General features: G+C 35.3%; 1 protein-coding gene and 1 non-coding gene across 10 annotated transcripts in view; one reads left to right on the top strand and one right to left on the bottom strand.

Moving 5' to 3' along the window:
- Positions 1 to 298: 298 nt before the first annotated feature.
- On the bottom strand, positions 299 to 370 carry Trnae-cuc. Its single transcript has one exon. It is a non-coding gene; the product is annotated as a tRNA-Glu (tRNA).
- A 6085-nt stretch (positions 371 to 6455) lies between these two features.
- The window catches only part of LOC110464740 (coiled-coil domain-containing protein 158-like), a 74522-nt gene continuing 56629 nt past the window's right edge, over positions 6456 to 24348 (top strand). For 7 of the 9 annotated variants that reach the window (XM_021520110.1, XM_021520108.1, XM_021520107.1 and 4 more), the window contains exons 1-6: positions 6456 to 6528; positions 6637 to 6858; positions 16267 to 16325; positions 20809 to 20915; positions 22082 to 22093; positions 23138 to 23329. In XM_021520110.1, coding sequence (XP_021375785.1) covers positions 6675 to 6858; positions 16267 to 16325; positions 20809 to 20915; positions 22082 to 22093; positions 23138 to 23329 — 554 coding nt within the window. In that variant the 5' untranslated portion in view covers positions 6456 to 6528; positions 6637 to 6674. Of the gene's footprint in view, positions 6529 to 6636; positions 6859 to 15901; positions 15960 to 16266; positions 16326 to 20808; positions 20916 to 22081; positions 22094 to 23137; positions 23330 to 24348 lie in introns of those variants that run through there. The other 2 variants (XM_021520103.1, XM_021520111.1) reach the window with 2 other exon arrangements.

Raw genomic sequence — 24348 nt, 5'->3', positions numbered from 1 at the left:
CAATGGGTTCCGAACAATTTCATCACGGAAACACAATGTACAAGATCTAGACAGGTTGCTAGGTAAGGCCTGTCCCAAACAACTACTCTCCCGACCTCCCCTTTACCAAAGATTGATACCTGCTATACATGCAGTCATGTAAGCAATGCCTCTGAAATACACACTATTGACTTGACTAGAGGTCGTTTTGTGTACATCTCAAGACCAAATTACAGTTCGTAACAGAAAATTTACATGATTTATTGATTTAAAACTGTTTTATGAGCTAATTTCGAAATAAATTTAAAAAAATAATTCCTTCCCAACCGGGGAATCGACCCCCGGCCGCCGCGGTGAGAGCGCGGAATCCTAACCACTAGACCAGTTGGGAACTTGTGTGAAAGTATCAAAATGTTTTATATAAATATATTTTTAATTAACAATATCGCGTCATTATTTCCAGGAAATGGAAGAGTTAAACTATTAGATGAAAGTTATATTCGTTGCTTGTTATTGTCGTATCATAGTTTATCCCATGTCTGCATGTGCTGTTGGTTGAACGAGACTACAAATTCAGTGAAGCAAGACTAGGGGAGATAACCCGTATCACATTCCGTAGCTTACTTTAATTGACACTTGATTAATATATTATTCATAATCCATTCTTGCTATGGACTTAACACTAAGGTAATGTTCAATGTCCGACGCTTTGGGTAGATACTTTATAAAAACAATATGTGTATCTTTAAGAAGCATCCCCGATTTCGTACTCATATCGGCAGAAAAATGTTGAAATTATGGAAGACTGTCAGAAACATGTATAACACAATCCGCGATTTCGTACTCATATCGGCAGAAAAATGTTGAAATTATGGAAGACTGTCATAAACATATATACAATCTACTAAAGGAAACCGAAAATAGCAACATAAAACTGTATTTTAAAAAAATCAGAACAAACAATTTTTAGCAAATTTCTCCCGTCGGAAGTAGCCGTCATATGTTTCCGTGTGTCAACTTTGATTTATTGTTCAAAGAAAGATAACTCGAATACACTAAAAAGAAATTCTCTACAGTGACTTGCAAGAACAAAAGCTTCGTTTGGAATACAAAAATATATCTTTGATTGTCAAATTAATTATCAAAACAACTTTTTTTAAATTTCACATTTTTAATTGATTTTTCAAGATGTCAAATTGAACGAATTCATGTAGTTTTAAAAATGTATTTATTATATTTATTTAGTTATAACACGGACTTAGATAATCTAATCTAATTCCGTGGTTATAATCTAGAATTTGTCATTTTTTTCTGCAGTTTTATATCGGTTTTGGTTGATGGTAAGTTATTTCTCATTTTGTTCTGTTTAAAATTGGTTTAAATTGGAAGTTCATTGCATTACAAGGTTTACGTTTTATTGAAAACACTGTTTATCGATATAAGAATGTCTCCTTGGCTCTTCGGAAGTGGAAAAAATCGGCGAGGAGATGTGGCCTCATTTGCATACGACGTTTTCGTACGTTTGTCAGACTACAAAAATGACCGGTTCATGAATGAAATATATCACCGTTTCTTCAGGTATGGGTTCATTCTGAGCAAGATAAAAAGTGCATTAAGCAAAACTGCATATGTATGCGTGTTTTTTTAATCGGTGATTATTTCTTATGTTTTCCGGACGAACATCCGGTAATTTTTGTGTCAGTTTACAGACGATGGCTAAACGTCTAAAATTTCCTTGTGTTGTGTCCAGCAGGTCACGTAGTTACGAGATATAGCTTGATAAGATGACTGCGCGGAAATACATAACGCGCGGAAACTGGTGACTAGACGGTCACCCTCTTTTGTAATAACTAATAGGCCTATCGTTATCATTATCTGAAATGTTTCCTAAATCTATTCTATTTATTTCTAATGTGATATTCATCAATCACGTTAATATTTTTTTCCGCGGTGTCCTGAAAACGCTTAAATGACATCTGCCGAGCTCTAAGGTGTTCACAACAAATGTTATGATATGGACTTTCTCTATATATTTCAATATAATATTTTTGTTTTTGTGTTTGTAACGTTATTTTTAAACGTTTTCCAGGATAGATGTGACAGAGCACATGGTCACACAATCACCTATCACCCAACCACACCCATCTACGGTGGATGTTGTAAGTATCATAGATTATAAATGAAGCATTCTATCCCATTTTCCCAGCCATTTTCAAAGAGCTATGGCGGATAACTGCCCATATTTCCCTAAGCCGACATTTATGAAAACGGAAAAAAAACATTAATGAGAAAATAATTTCTAGTAGCGAAAATGCATGGAATGGATATAAAACCGATTGAATATGAAATTTTGAAATGCTGAGCTATTAGGTATTGTTAATATAATACTGCCATTATAGAAAGTGATGGAGTTTCCCAGACTTAAAAAACAGTATCTGCAAAAAGAAGTCGTATGACGAAAAAGGGGTCCTCCTTTGGAAAATGCTCAAAATACTGAAAAACATGGGTGATTAAGTTTCTCACACTGCGACAGGTGTTTGGGTTAACACAATTTGTATTTCCATATTAGTCTATGTCCGATGTAGCCGGATGGGTGACGATAACGCATAAGGTTCAACAAGCCTCCTTAAAAGATGTCGTAGTCACTCTACATTTTAACCCCAAATTTAGATAGCAAGAATTTGGAGTTTGTTACATTCCCATAGTACAAGCTGAATAGTTTCTTTTACTATAAAGCAAAAATTACAAATATCAGACTGAACCAAATTAATCGTTTTCAGAAAGTTATTTGTAATTTAAATGTAATGATTGATTCTAAATTGCAGCCGTTGTAGTTTTGAATGTACAGTTTCTTCCATTCCCAAATTGGCATATTTCCAAATATATCATCCCACTTTATTTCACAAATTACTTCTGTAACCTAGAAAAACGTCATTATACCGAAAAGCTCATACCTAAATTAACGGATAAAAATAAAGTGATTACGTATATTAAAGAAATAATAACAGAACAAGCTAAATGTTATGAGGAACTATACATCAGTAAAGAAGCAAACATTTGATGACGCACATTCTGATTTTTTTTTTCAATGAAGAAAACCGATATAACAAAAAAATAACAACAGAACAAGCTAATAAGATGGAAATCTTGTTAAGTATATTGGAATGTTTAAATTCTTTAAAAAATATGGGGAACTTTAAATCACCTGGTCTAGACGGTTTCACAGTTGAATTTTATAACTTTTTCTTCAATGATTTACATGAACCTCTTATAAATTCTCTTAACAAAGCATTAGAAGTAGGACAACTATCTATTTCTCATAGACAATGCGTAATTAAATGTATCCCAAAAGACGGAAAGTCAAAACTATTTTTGAAAAATTGGCGTCCAATATCTCTTTTAAATGTGGACTATAAAAGTGCAGCAGCAAGTATTGCAAATAGAATAAAACCAGTTTTACAAGACTTAATCAGCGATACTCAAAAGGGGTTCATTAAAGGTAAATATATAGGTGAATGTACACGTCTTATTCTTGATCTTATTGAAAAGACTAATGAAAACGATATTCCAGGGCTACTTATTCTATTAGATTTCGAAAAAGCATTTGACTCTCTAGAATGGCATTTTATACAAAAAGCTTTAAAGTTTCAAGGATTTGGACCTATTGTTAGACAGCGGATACAAACTTTTTACAAAAATATTACAAGTTGTATTTATAATAACGGTCACGGATCAAGATTTTTTGACATTAAAAGAGGAGTTCGACAAGGGGACCCTCTTTTCCCATATTTGTTCATTTTGTCTGTGGAATTACTAAGCAGTTCCTTAAAATTTAACCCTGATATTAAAGGGCTTAATATTGACCACTCTGAATACCTACTAAGTCAATATGCAGATGATTCAACACTCTGTCTTGAAGATGATGAACAATCTCTAAAGGAAACATTTGTTATATTTGAGATATATTACCCCCTAATGTATTCCATGCATTAAACGGTAGTACAATCGAACGTGGTTTGACTTTCCGACGATGGAGATTGACTAAAATGACCGTTCCACGTACGATTAATTTAAAATTCAATTTATCTGTATTAACCAGAATGAAATACAGCGTACTCGGAATCCTTACAATTACGTGTGTGGATCGCAATTACGGTGTAATGAGCATAATAGTCTACGTCATAGGTGTCACTGTGATCTGTGGGCAATTTAGACGCACTCTCAAAAGTGGATATAGTAATGTTCGATAACTCGAATAGTCTTATGCAATCTATTACAAGGGAAACAACTGGACAAGGCTTGTTTGTATAAGATAGAAAATTCTTGGCGTCGTATCGAAAATAACAACTCTCTCGTTAACGTATGGTTACATATCATCATAACTGTATATCGTTTTATCATGTAAATACAAAATACATATTGAAAACTGACAGGTCAAATAAGTAGTAAGCTGCTTAGTAACACCACGGACTTAGATAATCTAATTCCGTGGTACGTCATGTTACAAAAATGTTTCCAGTTTTGTTTTTAACTTCCAATAAATCAATAAGGAAAATCAAGTAACTAACTGAAGAAATAAATTTGGCATGTGAATTTATTTATGTGTGGTCATAATAAATAAACTGTCTCGTTTTTGTTTTGTTTATTTGTCTGGTTTTTTTTAATGTTTTTCAGATACTATATATATATAGTTGACATGTATCATGTATCAAAACGTTATGGTAATAACGTTATGATCAGTCCTATGGTTACCGTTGATTTGGTTTTCATGACAACACGACAATGACCTGATGGCAGGTATTTGAATTATCATACCCCCATAGCTTAGCAAAAAGTGTCCTGGACCACGGAATTAGATTAAAGTCCGTGCCTGGACATATAATTTAGTTTAATATCTCACTTTAGCTAGTGGTTCAGGTGGGCCAGACTGTAATGTTCATATACGAACAAACTTACTTTATCAACATCTCTCTACGTTCATGGTGCTATGATAAACAATAGTCTCAACTTTATTCTTATTTGAAAAATGATTTAATAAGTGAAACAAATACATAAATAAATACATAAATAGAAAATCACAGAAATGGTACATCCTGTAACCGCGGGGATAATAGCATTTGCAATAAAATGACAACGATCGACATACCATAAAATATAACAGAACTGTTTTTATGTTTATCAAACTAACGAAAGCATAGCAACACGATTAGTCAAACCCTTTAGCAAAGTTGGTGATCAGCTTTAGCAATACACACGGAGAGATTTCTGGAAACACGTGCTGCATACATTAACGACGAATATATTATCGGACTGTGTGTATTGTTAGGTTTCGAGTAAAGAACAGAACTGAAAATGTTTGCTAGATATTTTTTTAGTACACACACAAATACGATGACCGATATGGGCCGGCAGAAACGTATCATGAATTTATATAAATCTTCCCGGCAGTTTTCTCAGAGAAAAATATGTCCGGCAGAAATGTATCATGACTTAATATAAATCTGCCCGGCAGTTTTCTTAGAGAAAAATATGTCCAGCAAAAAAAGTATCATGACTTAATACAAATCTGCCGGGCAGTTTTTTTGGTGAAAAAGATGTCCGACAGAATGTTCTTTGCAATATTCTATCAGATAAAAAGGGGTTAGCACGGGGGTGTTATCTCGTGAAACTAAACAGAACACGAAACAATAATTTAATTTTGCCTACCTCCCCCATGTTTGTTTTTTGGTATATATCGTATATACCTTAAAAGAAAAACAACTGATGACGGAACTACTTTTTACACTTCAGAATGTAAATTACAACGCAGCATTTTTTAGCGCAATTGTTTAGTTTACGTAAAATTATATAAATCTTTAACTGTGCATTTACAACGTGTTTGTCTACTTTTTTAAAATTAAATTATAAAGAATGACCAAGATGTTTTTTTTGGTATATACGGTATATACCAAAAAAAAAAAATGTGCACTTTTTTGCATAAATCGCTTCGCGGATTTATGCAAAGTGCACATTTTTTTCGGTATATACCGTTTTTACCAAAATAATATCTTGGTCATTCCTTAATTATCCAAAAATCAGTTAATTTACTCTTAATAATTTGCGGTATTATTTTTTAAAATTATTTCATTCCTCCCATTGCTTCGACAGCCGGAACTTAGCCGGCCAGTAATGGTCTTGTTAAAAATATTAACATTATTACAATGTTACCCCTAATACAATATGCATATATATTATTTATTGCCCGTCCCCATATTTCCAGGGGCTACTTCTCTAAGAAAACTGCCTGGCAGATCTATGTGAAGTTATGATACGTTTCTGCCGGCCCGGGTATCGTAAACAAATGATGACATAGGCCGCGATTATCGTGTATTGTCTGTTTCGTCTCATTATCTCTTTAGCCATATCCCCTTTCATCTTGTCTCACCCGTCCGACACAGGTGAGAATGTGCCGTTACTTCCCATCAGTCATGCGCAGTGTCTCACTTCCGCACACCCGCTCGATATGAAAACATTGCCACTGACATTCGGACAACAGTTGTTTACAGTAAGGTAAGTGTGACGACAGCTCTGTTTAGAGGAAATCTACCCTAGTATTGAATTGAGAAGGTTACTGTACATTCACAACAACCCATTTATGTGAATCTTCTTATTTTACAGACAAATGAATCGCTCAAATTAGGTCAAACGCAGACGAAATGGCAACGGGGTTGAGCACCCCTTTCGCTTCTGCTTCAGCACCTGTTGCTACGATAGGTGGTGCACCTATGCCTGCTCTTCCAGGGAAAGGATTACCAGCGAAGAAATCTTCTGCCTCAGAGCTTCTTGACCAAATACGCCAGTTGGAAATTGAAGGGAATAAACTAAGATCTACAAATCTAGGTAAGACCGTAACGAAGGGAGTTCGTGATTGGACATGCTCTATTGTCGGTGCGCCAAGTTTAAAACCCCGATTATTAGCCAGGTAAATCACGAAGGTATTGTTCGTATGTGTTGTCCTGTGACACTTGCTATATCTTTGGAAGGCAATAAGATCTCTTCAAGAGCCATTGCGATTTTAAAAACGGATTTAAGCTTATATGTGTCCTTCAAATATTTGATATTTGCTTCCATGTCAAAATTGGACTGAAGGGGTGACCAGTGAATGGGTCCATCAATATATTATGATTATAGATCTCCATTTAATGGCTGGACAAATACTTACTATGAAAAGCTAATTGACTTTTATTTACAAGGCCACTGTCCAACTACTTCCTTTTGTCCAAAATGCTAATTATTTTTAATTAAAATCAAAAACTCTTTTCAATATAAAGGGCACTAACATTAGCAAGTACAATGTGAATGACACTCAATGAACATTAAGATCATGAAAGATAAATACCGTTCTTATTTCTTGTCCGCAGAATTACCTTGATGCTTATTTTCCAAAATATTCCAGTCATTAATATATGTGTAAGACATTTATCAGTAAAAGACCTTTATAAGTTATATTCCTGGAGTGAATTAATGGCCAGCTTATATACATCATCAGTACCTAAATTGCATTTATTCAATGATCCATCACAGTTTATATCAATTTAATTGCAATCGTACATGTACCTTTCTTTAAGAGGTACCTAAAGTTTCAATGTAAAAATGAATAAAATTTAATGGAATTTTTAATCGCTATTTATTTTCATGTATGGATATGCTATTTATTCAACATACCAATTAGAAAATATGAATTTCGCGTTTTATTTGTTAATGGCAAATTTTTTAATAGGTATTGTAAAACATTGAATATTGCTACAAGTACTGTTCAGCTGACATACTTACATATTTAATTTCTTTGTACTTAAGGAACAGAAATTTCCCACCACATCTTTATTTTGTATATATATACGAGTATGAAAAGAAGACCCATGGTTAACTTACCTGTATTGTCCCAGAATATACAAAAATTGTTCTGCAAATTACAATGTTGCATTTGTAAAATATTACAACCTGTGATCTGAAATGTAACCCTATACATTAGATATATATATACATTGTTAACCTGAACTGGGTGAGATCGTCTGCTTCATGGATAACTGAATTACTCAGTACCCATTCATTGATAACTGAATTACTCGGTACCCATTCATGGATAACTGAGTTTACTCTCGGTACCCATAAAATGGTTTACTTTTATTAAAAATATTTTCAACGAAACTGGCTTCAGATTCATATGGTTGAATGTCTCAAAACTTCAACAATCAGTATAATAAGAACCCACATCGGTGTATTTTAGAAAGACTCTAAAGTCCGTAGCTTGATACACTAGTGTAACATTTTGGTAAAAGTGTATACAGTATTTTGATTTTTTTAAATGGAAAAAGCTAGAACCCTATCTTTTGATCTTACCGAAAAACTTAAGAAACATTGTCTTTCATATATTATCAAACATGTAACCACTAAATTCCTGTTGAAGTTGTTTCTGGTGGGAAAATGTTCTTAGGGATGAATGTATCTGTTTACTTTGTGATCAACAAGTAATCAGTGATGGATACCATTATGTATGTAAACGTATACTTTCTGGTACTGAAAAATGTAAATATATTCCTAGAAATATCATTTCTGGTTTCCAATCGCAGTTTAATATTGTGAACTGTACAACTGATATAAATTGTTCTGGTAAAGCAGATATGAAACCACTCAAACAAACAGCGGAACTGCGTCTTATTTTTGGCCAGGGAGATGAATTGGTTAGAGAACTAGTGTCCATTTAGAGTTGAGAGGTCCCGGAGTTGAATTCTGGCTGGCCAGTACTAGTGTCCATTTAGAGTTCAGAGGTCCCAGAGTTGAATTCTGGCTGGCCAGTACTAGTGTCCATTGAGAGTTCAGAGGTCCCGGAGTTGAATTCTGGCTGGCCAGTACTAGTGTCCATTGAGAGTTCAGAGGTCCCAGAGTTGAATTCTGGCTGGCCAGTACTAGTGTCCATTTAGAGTTCAGAGGTCCCGGAGTTGAATTCTGGCTGGCCAGTACTAGTGTCCATTTAGAGTTCAGAGGTCCCGGAGTTGAATTCTGGCTGGCCAGTACTAGTGTCCATTTAGAGTTCAGAGGTCCCGGAGTTGAATTCTGGCTGGCCAGTACTAGTGTCCATTTAGAGTTCAGAGGTCCCGGAGTTGAATTCTGGCTGGCCAGTACTAGTGTCCATTTAGAGTTCAGAGGTCCCGGAGTTGAATTCTGGCTGGCCAGTACTAGTGTCCATTTAGAGTTCAGAGGTCCCGGAGTTGAATTCTGGCTGGCCAGTACTAGTGTCCATTTAGAGTTCAGAGGTCCCGGAGTTGAATTCTGGCTGGCCAGTACTAGTGTCCATTTAGAGTTCAGAGGTCCCGGAGTTGAATTCTGGCTGGCCAGTACTAGTGTCCATTTAGAGTTCAGAGGTCCCGGAGTTGAATTCTGGCTGGCCAGTACTAGTGTCCATTTAGAGTTCAGAGGTCCCGGAGTTGAATTCTGGCTGGCCAGTACTAGTGTCCATTTAGAGTTCAGAGGTCCCGGAGTTGAATTCTGGCTGGCCAGTACTAGTGTCCATTTAGAGTTCAGAGGTCCCGGAGTTGAATTCTGGCTGGCCAGTACTAGTGTCCATTTAGAGTTCAGAGGTCCCGGAGTTGAATTCTGGCTGGCCAGTACTAGTGTCCATTTAGAGTTCAGAGGTCCCGGAGTTGAATTCTGGCTGGCCAGTACTAGTGTCCATTTAGAGTTCAGAGGTCCCGGAGTTGAATTCTGGCTGGCCAGTACTAGTGTCCATTTAGAGTTCAGAGGTCCCGGAGTTGAATTCTGGCTGGCCAGTACTAGTGTCCATTTAGAGTTCAGAGGTCCCGGAGTTGAATTCTGGCTGGCCAGTACTAGTGTCCATTTAGAGTTCAGAGGTCCCGGAGTTGAATTCTGGCTGGCCAGTACTAGTGTCCATTTAGAGTTCAGAGGTCCCGGAGTTAAATTCTGGCTGGCCAGTACTAGTGTCCATTGAGAGTTCAGAGGTCCCGGAGTTGAATTCTGGCTGGCCAATACTAGTGTCCATTAAGAGTTCAGAGGTCCCAGAGTTGAATTCTGGCTGGCCAGTACTAGTGTCCATTTAGAGTTCAGAGGTCCCAGAGTTGAATTCTGGCTGGCCAGTACTAATGTCCATTAAGAGTTCAGAGGTCCCGGAGTTGAACTCTGGCTAGCCAGTACTAGTTTCCATTTAGAGTTCAGAGGTCCCGGAGTTGAATTCTGGCTGGCCAGTACTAGTGTCCATCTAGAGTTCAGAGGTCCCGGAGTTAAATTCTGGCCGGCCAGTACTAGTGTCCATTTAGAGTTCAGAGGTCCCAGAGTTGAATTCTGGCTGGCCAGTACCAGTGTCCATTTAGAGTTCAGAGGTCCAAGAGTTGAATTCTGGCTGGCCAGTACTAGTAGTTCTTTCAGTTGACCTTTGGCATTTACCAAATTCAGAAGTAGATTAAATCTTCTCAGAATTTTGGATAGTCAAATCATGCATCCAATGGACTTACTCTCTCAGACCTTAGTGTCAAAGATCATTTTAGGGAGCTGAAACACATTCTTAAGGCTTTCTTTGTACATTTGTAAAGAGAAAAAGAAAGACCTTGTTGGCCGTGCAGTTTTCCTTTCCTGTTACTGACCATGAGGCTTTATCAGATCTGTGGAATCTAAATTAAGCGATATTGTAATGAAAAAATAAATGTAATCAGTTCTTATCTGATCTGATCATGATCAAACAAGCAATGTGAATGCAATTCTTAAAATTTCAGTATGTGAAAATATAACAAAAAGAGATTATAGTAATGTTATAATACTGATCAATACTTGAGATCAGTACATAAGCAAAGCTACTATGGAAACTAAGATATAAATGGTAGGTGAAGAAATTTAGATGATGTTGATAACCTTACGGGTATTATATACGCTGTGTATATATACAGATATTAGTGACCCCACTCAAGTGTTCCGTCAACAAGTAACAGGACTTCAGCTATCGATCAGATTTGTTTCTCCACAGGTATATATATATTGTTCTATCAGACAATAACACTACATTTTTGACATATCGTTCAGATCAGTGATCTTACTATTTGTTTACAACTGTGTACTGTTACAATATTAGCTGCTTGAGAGCCTGTTGACAATTATAAATTAAGTGCTAGCTATACATACCAGGTACCTTCCTATATATATGAGAATACTGGAGGGTTGCAATGTTATACCTTGAAGTGAGGAAATCAGATATTGGAACATTTCAACAGTGACTGGGAAATTGAGAAAAACAAGTCTTATAAACTTAAGATTCACTGTTTGGTCCGTCAGAAAAATCTTTTTATGAGTTTGAAATCTTGAAAGAAAAACGTGTATGCAAAGTTTCTTAGAAAATTGGAATATAAAAGTGGAAATTGGGAATACCAAAATGGTGGTTAATAGAGGCTAGCCAGTAGGTATGAAAATTCCTTAATGCCTTGGAAGTAAACACCAGAAGTGTATCATCCAATGTATTGTGGAAATACGGTTAGACAAACACTAGTCCTCTAGTCCGAGACAAGTAGATTTCAACAAGGACTTATAATATTGAATCACCTTACCAAACTGGTCCTTTAATTTCACAATATCATTTGTTCCTTTTGGAAAACCCCTTAATGCAGATAATTACCCAAGTTTTTTTAAAATTATCATGCAATATATATCTGTATTGTAGTTTTTGGGATGACCCCATATCAATGAATAACTGTTTATGTTTTGTGCTGGAAATGTTTCCTTTAGGAAATCTTGGGACATAGGTACGTTGACGTAGGACAAGCAAATAATCTGTTCAACTAGTCCTGTGGACAAGCTACCAAGTAGCTAGTTAGTGTTCAACCCTGGGAACCTTTTTTATAATAAAGCTCTTAATCTATCAATTCAAAACTCAGAATGTCTCAATAATTCCATATACATATATGTCCTTGAAGTTCAGTGACTGTGACCTTTATCGTTTAATGTGTGGTGACATGATTAAGGAAACATTTTCGTCTATAATCTCTTGATCCCCTCTTTCAATCAACTGGGATTAGAGCAATATTGTGTTATCTTTTTCCAATTGGTCAAGAGTGGACACAGTATGGGTGATAATGTACGAAGTTAAATACTTGAGTGGTTGTGGACACATGGCTTATATTGATCAGTACATCACTGATTTCATATACACTTTAACCAATTCACCCCTGAAGACACATTTGAATTCTTTCAATTCAAAGGTTGGAATAGTTAATTATGAAATTTTAGGGTCTGAATGAGTTAAATAGAATCAAAAGGCTTCATTAATCAAAATGGCATATACATTAGCTTAAAATGCTTATAAAAAAGTTAAACGAATAGGAATGGAAAAAGGTAGAAATTAAAATATTTACAATGTAGTTGTAAATGGTGTAATACTTTCAAGTCAAAGATAATATGAATAATTAATGTGATTGTATAAAATGTGTTGTCAGGGCATAATAGTATATTATATGTTTCTACATTTTTTCATGTACTTAACTATCAACCTTAGCCGAATCCAAAAATCGGGTACAATCAGTATGGCTATTATTATTATGTGTAGTTTTTGTACCATATATTCAGTAGTAATGTACATATACTTATTATTTACATATGTTCTCTTGGTAGCAATCATTTTCAACATAGAACTATATACAATTACAGTTAACACATAATTCCAGGGACATTTTGTGTTCAGAATTTGGTTGTATTTTACATGTGTCCAAAGTAAGATTTCTTTTTTTGCGCATTCATCCGGTTGTTATTTAAATGCTATGCGTACTGCTACCGATCTTGTATCAACTTGCCTGGTCATTATGGTTAATTTTGTCAGGTTTTCCAGCTCTATATGATTTTTATGTCTTTCTATGTATTGACACCGGTAGCATTCCTGTATCCTCATATAGTGGTAAATGGCCACACGACGTACCGAGTAAGACCACTTTAGGATTCAGTAGATACTACATGTTCATCTCAAGGGTTAAGTATACAGCCTAAACAAATAGTGACCAAGTATTTAACACACAGACACCCTTCTACTATATTGTCTTTAGATGTTTTCAAAACTTCTACATGAATGGGATTAGTTTGTCTCAATCTGTCATCCGATCTTGTTACTGGGGCACCAGGAGAGTGGACAGTTTTATCAGCATGTGGCATACTCAAAACAAAAGGATTTTCTGGGTGACGGCAGAGTTCTGGCTTATCTACCTTGAGGAATTGTATAAACACTAAAACGTTTAAAATACTTTCCCTCGTATCATATATCCCTGCTTGTGTCGCTTGTTGTAATTATAAAGTCTTTTGAGTTGTTTGGTGCATAAACATTTTAAAGACATATTTTTGTGATAATTATATCCCCTTGCTGAACATAATTTTTAAATAAATAACATTTAAACATTTTGTCATTTTCATTTAAAAGAAAAGGAAAATTTAATCTCGGTACACATGATAAATGAAATAGAGTGGAAAAGATTGTCCAAATATTGTTGGTAACAAATAAAAAAAGGTCTGTGTTTTTGGGAAAAGTTTGTCAAACTTAAGGATCCCTGTACCACTGCCAAAAACTGTGAATTAATGTTGGAAACTGCTTTTTTCCAGCAAGAGTATAGCTTAGATAAATCATTTTGAAAAGAAAACCATACTTATATTACAGGACTTTTATGAGAAATAGTAAAGATAAAATAAACAAAATATTATAAGTGTGAGAAAATAGCGGGGCTTAAAGACAGTAATTTTAACCCTGGATCTCAGATTGTTACATAATCACTCTATAATTGACTGATCTGATGATTTACCCAGGCAATGAATGTGTCTTGGCCTAAGATTTTCTAGTTAAGGCAAGCTTGAGGTTAATGTATTTAAAGGAAAAACCACAGTGCAGTGGGACAGTGATCCTTAAGGGGAGGTAACTATATAGGTAAAACCACAGTGCAGTGGGACAGTGATCCTTAAGGGGTGGTAACTGTATATAGGTAAAACCACAGTGCAGTGGGTCAGTGATCCTTAAGGGGTGGTAACTGTATATAGGTAAAACCACAGTGCAGAAGGACAGTGATCTTTAAGGGGAGGTAACTGTATATAGGTAAAACCACAGTGCAGTAGGACAGTGATCATTAAGGGGAGGTAACTGTATATAGGTAAAACCACAGTGCAGCGGGACAGTGATCCTTAAGGGGAGGTAACTGTATATAGGTAAAACCACAGTGCAGTAGGACAGTGATCATTAAGGGGAGGTAACTGTATATAGGAAAAACCACAGTGCAGTGGGACAGTGATCCTTAAGGGGAGGTAACTGTATATAGGTAAAACCACAGTGCAGTAGGACAGTGATCCTCAACTCAATGTTAATTAATTGTAATGCTATCAATATGATACCACTTTATTTACAAGGTTACATCTATGTTATTTCTTAAACTTTAAAAAAAACATCCATCAATCCATATTTCAAATGAAACATTTTATGATCAATGATTTCACTACAAAACTACGATCTTTCATCGCGCTTCGTTACGTGTGTAGACATGATTCAAGAACGTAAACTTAATTGTTTCACACTAACGTTTGTGAAGTAAAACACTTCACTGTTGCTAAGTGAGATGAAATCATATGTATTTATTAGATTAAAATAAACAAAGCTCCAAATTGAGCTGCAGTTGTGAGATTACCAAAAGGTCAAACAAACAATTTAAAACCTAGAAACGAGAAAGTTGTATCGGGTGACATGCTAGATATTGGTTGGTACATATATTGGTCCCAGTTTTAACTATGTCTACTGTCAGTGTCAGGTACCACTTACTGTTGTAGGGAGACAAATGTTAAAAGATATTGCCTCTTTTTGTAAATAATGGCATTTTCACAACATCATAAATTTACATGACCATTAATTGTACTTTTTCCAATCTTTATGGATCTTCAGGTATCTTGAGTAAAATTCCTCTCAACAAAAATGTTGGGAAGTCAGGATTTTTGTTGAGTGTTTAACACTGGCCTTCTGTGCATGCAGATCAATGGCCAGAGTTCAAACCCAAAGTTGTCGTTGCATGGATTTTAAACTTTTCACGGAAATTGTTATTGGTGTATGCAATGGTCTGGGCAGGGTGTTACAGTGGCTGTGCTGTAAATATAATCAACTGAGAAGTGGCAATAGAAAAAATTGGTGCCAGTTAGAGCCTTGACAGAATATACCAACATGCTATGTGGAGGTGTTAGCTAGGTGGCATAGGATCCGAGTAGTTAGCTCTTAAAAGATAAATCCATCCTTCAATTAGGTCAAAGTCATTAGGACCATACTATCCTAATGTTTAAATATGGGACCAAATAATGACTTCATGATGGATGTAAACACTCATAATATTAGAGCAAAATTTGATTTATAGGTAGAAGAATAACATTATACAAAAAACTTGACTTTCATAATGTAGGACCATTAATACAGATGTAATATGTGAGTTTGACTGTATTCCATTATTTGCTGCTGTCTTATTTGAAAATTTGATATACATGTATATAAAGATTTCAGTTTTATGTTCCAATAGCATTAACCAAGTTTTTTTCCCCGCATGTATATTTAATCAATCAGTGCTAACATACCACCACCTTGCCCCTTCCACATACTTAATTAGATAGTTTTAAGCCTAATAACTCTGGGTGTTACTTAGCACCTCATGGTACATGTATGTAGTAGCTGTAGAAGTCATTAGAATATCTTCCAATTTAAAGGGATGCAATGAAATAACGGCATGTAACAAACACATGTCCCTCGATCCTAACATGTTGCATATTTTAGACAGTCAATAAAAATACCTGCTTCTCAAAGCAAAATAAAGGACTATAAATAATTGAGTGAACAGATCATTTTAGATAGCTGGCAAACCTTTCAAGCCATATTTGGTTTCCTTGTTGACACATGCCTGCTTTCTAAATCATGCACAGCTTTCGGGTAAACCCTCCTGCTTTTTATGGTAAGTTAACAGATATTAGGGTATTGTAAATATTCAAAAGATTGTAAATTACCACCTAGAGTGCAACTATAATACAATGGTTTTAAGAAAAATATTGAGTTTTATGTCAACATGCTCAAATTGTACATTCCCAGCTCTATGCAATGTAGCTGCACCAGCTTTTACATTTACTTAAATGAATCTTCATACCTTGCAGGTTTTCATTTGATGAGATTGCTTTCTATAGAGTTTTTGAGGCAACATTACAAAGTTTATTGTTACAGGAACGTTAATTACAACTTTAATGGTGGTTATTTCTTTCTTCCAGAAACAGGTTCTATAACATCCAGTGGTACAGACTATGGAAGCTATAGATCGGACACTGAGGTAACTGTTATAATGATCATAACATACAAGCTGACACTGAGGTAACTGTTATACTGATCATAACATACAAGCTGACACTGAGGTAACTGTTATACTGATCATAACATACAAGCTGACACTGAGGTAACTGTTATACTGATCATAACATACAAGCTGACACTGAGGTAACTGTTATACTGATCATAACATACAAGCTGACACTGAGGTAACTGTTATACTGATCATAACATACAAGCTGACACTGAGGTAACTGTTATACTGATCATAACATACAAGCTGACACTGAGGTAACTGTTATACTGATCATAACATACAAGCTGACACTGAGGTAACTGTTATACTGATCATAACATACAAGCTGACACTGAGGTAACTGTTATACTGATCATAACATACAAGCTGACACTGAGGTAACTGTTATACTGATCATAACATACAAGCTGACACTGAGGTAACTGTTATACTGATCATAACATACAAGCTGACACTGAGGTAACTGTTATACTGATCATAACATACAAGCTGACACTGAGGTAACTGTTATACTGATCATAACATACAAGCTGACACTGAGGTAACTGTTATACTGATCATAACATACAAGCTGACACTGAGGTAACTGTTATACTGATCATAACATACAAGCTGACACTGAGGTAACTGTTATACTGATCATAACATACAAGCTGACACTGAGGTAACTGTTATACTGATCATAACATACAAGCTGACACTGAGGTAACTGTTATACTGATCATAACATACAAGCTGACACTGAGGTAACTGTTATACTGATCATAACATACAAGCTGACACTGAGGTAACTGTTATACTGATCATAACATACAAGCTGACACTGAGGTAACTGTTATACTGATCATAACATACAAGCTGACACTGAGGTAACTGTTATACTGATCATAACATACAAGCTGACACTGAGGTAACTGTTATACTGATCATAACATACAAGCTGACACTGAGGTAACTGTTATACTGATCATAACATACAAGCTGACACTGAGGTAACTGTTATACTGATCATAACATACAAGCTGACACTGAGGTAACTGTTATACTGATCATAACATACAAGCTGACACTGAGGTAACTGTTATACTGATCATAACATACAAGCTGACACTGAGGTAACTGTTATACTGATCATAACATACAAGCTGACACTGAGGTAACTGTTATACTGATCATAACATACAAGCTGACACTGAGGTAACTGTTATACTGATCATAACATACAAGCTGACACTGAGGTAACTGTTATACTGATCATAACATACAAGCTGACACTGAGGTAACTGTTATACTGATCATAACATACAAGCTGACACTGAGGTAACTGTTATACTGATCATAACATACAAGCTGACACTGAGGTAACTGTTATACTGATCATAACATACAAGCTGACACTGAGGTAACTGTTATACTGATCATAACATACAAGCTGACACTGAGGTAACTGTTATACTGATCATAACATACAAGCTGACACTGAGGTAACTGTTATACTGATCATAACATACAAGCTGACACTGAGGTAACTGTTATACTGATCATAACATACAAGCTGACACTGAGGTAACTGTTATACTGATCATAACATACAAGCTGACACTGAGGTAACTGTTATACTGATCATAACATACAAGCTGACACTGAGGTAACTGTTATACTGATCATAACATACAAGCTGACACTGAGGTAACTGTTATACTGATCATAACATACAAGCTGGCACTGAGGTAACTGTTATACTGATCATAACATACAAGCTGGCACATGTTGCACCCCATGGCAGTAATCACTTAGCTTGTAATTATTTAATTATAAGCCACTTGTTAATTTTTAAAATTTTGACCTCCAATTTTAGTAAGGAAGTAGTGCTGCATGTTTATTGAAGATTTTCGTCACTGCTCTGTTCAAGGTAGCGACTTAAATTATAGATGACCTTTTTTAGAGTAAAAAAACATCTCTGCATTATGTATGTGTTATAAGCTAGTGTAAAGAATTCTGTAGTATTGATACTGTCCTACCACAACATGTTAATTTGGCTACAATTTCTAAAGTCCTGTTTACCATTACCAGTACCTAGAGAACTAATAAAGTTGGCATTATAAACTGTCGTTACTGTTACATGTACTTTTAGCATTAGAGATGATAGTGGGTTAAGGCTCTCACCCGTTCTGTATCCGTACAGGTTTTATTCCCTAACAATATACATGTACTTTAAGCATTAGAGATGATAGTGGGTAGGCTCTCACCCATTCTGTATCCGTACAGGTTTTATCCCCTAATAATATACAGGTACTTTTAGCATTAGAGATGATAGTGGGTTAAGGCCCTCACCTGTTCTGTATCCGTACAGGTTTTATCCCCTAACAATATACATGTACTTTTAGCATTAGAGATGATAGTGGGTTAAGGCCCTCACCCGTTCTGTATCCGTACAGGTTTTATCCCCTAACAACATACATGTACTTTAAGCATTAGAGATGATAGTGGGTAGGCCCTCACCCGTTCTGTATCCGTACAGGTTTTATCCCCTAACAATATACATGTACTTTTCACTTTAAGCCAATTATATATCCCTGCACTTCACTTGTCATTTTGTAAAGTTTTCACTGAAAAGTAGTTCCGGTTCAATTTGCATCTGTCAAACATTCATAAAATATCTATTTGCAAAGCAAATGTGGTTCTTTGGCTGCCTTAGGCTTATTTATACGACTACATTAACAATTTGCATAAAATGTAATGCATACATTGAATTGAAGTTAATTCTCCGTCGGCAGTAGTGTTAACAGAACACAATCCTGTATATCAATATTTTGCTCACATGTAATTATTTATAGGTCTACCGTTCTGTAACCTTTAAATCTTCTTTGAGGAGTAGTCTTTTGTTATTAGATAAATACAATCTATGTCTATGTATATATCTACAGTGTGTTTCCAGTCCGTATTGACACTTTTGTTCAATAACAAAGGGATCTATTTAATAACAAAATACTGCCACTTGTAGCTTACCACATCAGAGTGGACTATTCAAGACAAAACATTCATAATAATATTTTTTCTAAACTAATTTTTCGCACTGCTAGATTGAGATCCAATCTATACACCAACCGTGGTTAGGTGATTTTGAATGGACATGTCCTTGATGAATTTGATTTACGACTTTGAAACCAGAGAAGTTAACTATACACAGTGTAATTATTTACACTTTGATGAGCAGACAAGTGTTTATTAAATTCAAATAGGAAATCTGAACCTCAATGTAAATTTACTCTTAATAACGTCTTTAAAATACCACATAACAAAAGCTGATGAGCGTTTACGGAGTGTTCGGGTCGGTGGAGGCACTATTGTAGGGTGGGATATGTCAGGCACTCCAGTATCGCTTACCTGGCCTATATTGATTACCATGTGGGAATCGATCAGTCTGTTCTTGCTAGAATCAACAGCATTAAAATAACACAAAATTCATTCCCCATCAATAACACATTTTTACTGTAATCTTATGTTTCACCCAGATGCTTTAATTTAAGCCCTTTCTAATTTTTTACTGAAAATTAAAAGTAAATAATGCCAAAACTGACATTTGTCCATTATTTATATTGATTGACCTTAAAGTTGGCATGAACATTAATTATGTAATTATTTAAAATGGCAAGGAGTCGGCAATCTAATAACCGTGATTTACATATAAGTGCAAGTACCGGTAATGTACTTACATTGTACTTGATAATGAATTCGAAGGACCTTGCATTTTAATGCATGCAGGTAAATTACATGTATTGGTGTACATTGCAAGTTTTGACCTGTGATGATGATGTAAATCAATTCCTGCTTTAAAGCTGTATTATAGGAATCATTTCCATATGACGTTGCCCTGTATAGCTGTATTATAGGAATCATTTCCATATGACTTTGCCCTTTATAGCTGTATTATAGGAATCATTTCCATCTGACTTTGCCCTTTATAACTGCATGTATGATCGGTACAATTATCCAGTGTGACAGCTTCATTATTGCACACATATATATAAGCATTAGATTTAACACTTCCATCCCATAATAACCTTGAGCTGTAGCTGCTTCCTGTCTTCATCAAACAATTAAATTTGGTTGACAATTAACATTTCACATGCCAGTCCTTGATACAGTATAGATTGATTGTGCAATGTAACATAGGATTTAATAGATTTACTAAAAGTAATGTTAATAACATTAGTTACCACATTTAAGTATTATTTATCCCTGTACATTGACGTGTTAACCTTATATTAATTAACTCTAATGAATTGTAGATATAATGCATGTATATGTGGCTCGTTGAATAATCAATCATCTAGTCAGTTTGGTTTAATTAATTGGACTCATTTTGAAACAAAGTATTACTTTTACATAGCTGTACCCTACAGAATAAAATTGGACATTAATAATGATGGCCTTCCTTTGTTAACAGATGCCTGGGTATAGCCATGGTAAACCAGTCATTGTTCCTACCTCACCCGCTACACTGTCAGCACTGGTAGACATCTCCGCTGAACAGAAAACTATATCTGACCTCAGGTAAGTTCTTGATCAAACATTCTGACTAAGCTCATTGTCAGACTTCAGACAGCTTATCATCAGACCTGACAATGTTAGGAAAGCTCCCCATTCTATGACAGGTAAGGTCAGTATCAGACCTCAGGTTAGGTTATTGTCTGATAAACTCAACTTCTCAGCTTTGCATGAAATGTTGGGTAAGCCCAACATAAGAAATCAGGTACCTCAAAATGTAACTCAGGTAAACTCAACATCATAACTCAGGTAACCTCAACATCAGAACTCAGGTAAGCTCAACACCAGAACTCAGGTAAGCTCAACATCAGAACTCAGGTAAGCTCCTAATTAGAACTCAGGTAAGCTTAACATCAGAACTCAGGTAAACTCAACATGAGAACTCAGGTAAGCTCCTAATTAGAACTCAGGTAAGCTCAACATGAGAACTCAGGTAAGCTTAACATCAGAACTCAGGTAAGCTCCTAATTAGAACTCAGGTAAGCTCAACACCAGAACTCAGGTAAACTTAACATCATAACTCAGGTAAACTCAACACCAGAACTCAGGTAAACTCAACATCATAACTCAGGTAAACTCAACATGAGAACTCAGGTAAACTCAACATCATAACTCAGGTAAGCTCAACACCAGAACTCAGGTAAGCTCAACATCAGAACTCAGGTAAGCTCCTAATTAGAACTCAGGTAAGCTTAACATCAGAACTCAGGTAAACTCAACACCAGAACTCAGGTAAACTCAACACCATAACTCAGGTAAGCTCAACATCATAACTCAGTTAAGCTCAACACCATAACTAAGTTAAGCTCAACACCAGAACTCAGGTAAGCTTAACATCATAACTCAGGTAAGCTCAACATCATAACTCAGTTAAGCTCAACATCAGCCCTTTGGTAATTAATTATAAGTGCATTAAACTTTTGATAAACCGTGCATCAGTCTTTACAAAATAAGTTTCAATAAACAAACAATAACATATTGTAGCTTTTGTCTGTGCAAAGTCACTTATTGCCAACAGCTGTATATATGTACAGTTGATTGGATTATATATGTATATATATTTTAATACTTTATTGAACAGCAGACTCATGTATAACATGATTACATAGCTACCGGCTGTCAGAATACATATGGTACATTACTTTTTAACTCAATGTAATGCAATTGAACAGGCCTGTGAAAATGTAAGTAATAAATTATCTATAAAGCTGCTTCATAGTCATGCAGCTTCATAACAAAAAAACCCCACTTTAATATGCTTTGATATATTTATGGTCATCTTACAAGATATAAGCTAACCATTCAATTGTGATCAAAATATATCCTCGCCTGTATGTGTATTGGTAATGGCCAAAAGTTATATATCTGTTAACTTTTAAAAATTAATCGTGTGTATATGTTTGTCCAAATTGTGGTTGAGGATATCAATTGATATACAGTACAGGAGTTAGCACTAATATCCGAGGATGATCAGCTCAGCAATAAAACAGCCATCACTCCTTCTCAACCAGGGAGGAGTAAATCCCCTATAATAACATTATAAGTACAAAGTAAACGTGTTTTATTTATTACCTTCCTGGCAGATTGTCCATGAAATATTGGGTGTAATAAATTTTGTTTATTTACGTTGGATAGAAACGATCGAGTCAGGATGAGTCGAGATTAATAAGCCTCTTCATGATTTAAATGAAAACCAAATGAATCCACCAGGCTGTCCTTGGAAATATAAATCTTTGTCTGAAAATCAATTTGTCAAGGAGGGAATTAATATGTTAATCTTTGAGGTATTGGATAGTAGGCACAGGAATATATTAGTTTTATGTAGCTGTCTGTTAGTTCTATACTAGCCAGGGCTACATGTACTCGTCCCTTAGTTCTAGCATACACATTAATATCTTAGGTTGCCGACCTGTTTGGACAGGAGAGATTATTCATTATTTTGCTAATTATTATGCTTATATCTATATATATATATTTTTTTGTGTTTTGTTTATTTGCAGTTAGATCCATATAATGTTATATTGTTTAGGTTAAAAATGGAAAAAATAATTGAATTGAATACAAAATTTCTTGCATAGAAAGGCGACATTTAGCCAAAAACTATATTTGAAAAGAATTTCATGGATTTGTACTACTGGTAACTCCATTGTAAATATCCCTAAGGTTGAAGTGTGTTTGTACCCTTCTTTGTTAAGTATCTCTACTGTAACTTGGTATCTATTTCCCAGGACTCAGCTGGATGCTCAGAGGAAGGAGACAGACAGACTACAGCACCATATGTTGAACGACTACCCAATGTCCAAACATGTACCTGTCCAGTCCTCCATGATACCCAGTAGTCCATCAAAAACTGGCTTCTCTACTCTCCCTTCTACAGAACTCTTCGCTGCCAGGAGACCAACTTATGAATATGGACCACCGTAGGTTTTCTGTTAAGATACTTGGAAATCAGCAGTATGAATATTTTACCAAGATCGAATACATGTGTAATAGGGTAAGGTTTCAAATGAAAATAACATGGTAATATTTTTCTCCACAGAAGCAAAATTAGTAAACATTGTTTTTACTGTTAATTGACAAATCAGGAATCAGCCTTTGCTGTGATGATAACAAGAACTGGTTTTTGTGTTCATTGTTGATATGTTCTGTGAATTCAGTGACATATGTGTCAAAAATATACTATAAAGAATATTCAGTGTTTCTTTTTCGATACTTTAGGTTCATTTAAAATACAATCTCGTAGCATACATGTAGGGTAATCAACTTTATTCTTACTTTGCACTCATGAAAAAATATTTAAGTATTCACCACACAAAATGGAATATTACTGGTATTGATAAGGAAACAAGTATATGATTAAAAGAATGGATGATATTTCTAATAATATCACAAAAGTGTTAGCTATTCAAAGTACAGAGGAAAGACATTGATGCAAATTAAGTTCTATGCACTCAAAGGTTAGGTTGTTCAATGCCTACATAATGCCAACTTAATGTAAATCTCCCCTCGGGTATACGTTATAGAAATATGAAGCTGAAACCTAGAACTGTATCTATAGATTCAAAAGGACCAACAGGAAACAAAACAATTATTTGTTAATTTTCAGATACTTCTAAACAATTAATGTTTCCCTTGATGACCCCTTATAAGCTTAACCAATTCACCCCTAAGGTCACATTTGAACCTTACCAAATCAAAGACAAGACAAGTCCAGTTTAAATATGAGTTAAGGTGAGATATTGAACAGGAGGGCCTGGATTATCTAGTTCAGCACTGTTTACACCAGTTTGTGTTTGTCAATAGATCCCACTTTATAAACAGGGTGAGGATCTACTGTGTCTACTATATTATTTACATCAGTTTGTGTTTGTCAATAGATCCCACTTTATAAACAGGGTGAGGATCTACTTTGTCTACTATATTATTTACACCAGTTTGT

The sequence above is a fragment of the Mizuhopecten yessoensis genome, unplaced genomic scaffold, assembly GCF_002113885.1.
Source record: "Mizuhopecten yessoensis strain PY_sf001 unplaced genomic scaffold, ASM211388v2 scaffold11029, whole genome shotgun sequence".
NCBI classification, from domain to species: Eukaryota; Metazoa; Mollusca; class Bivalvia; order Pectinida; family Pectinidae; genus Mizuhopecten; species Mizuhopecten yessoensis.
The sequence above is the reverse complement of the archived record's forward strand: the minus strand, read 5'-3'. Positions and strand labels throughout refer to the sequence as shown.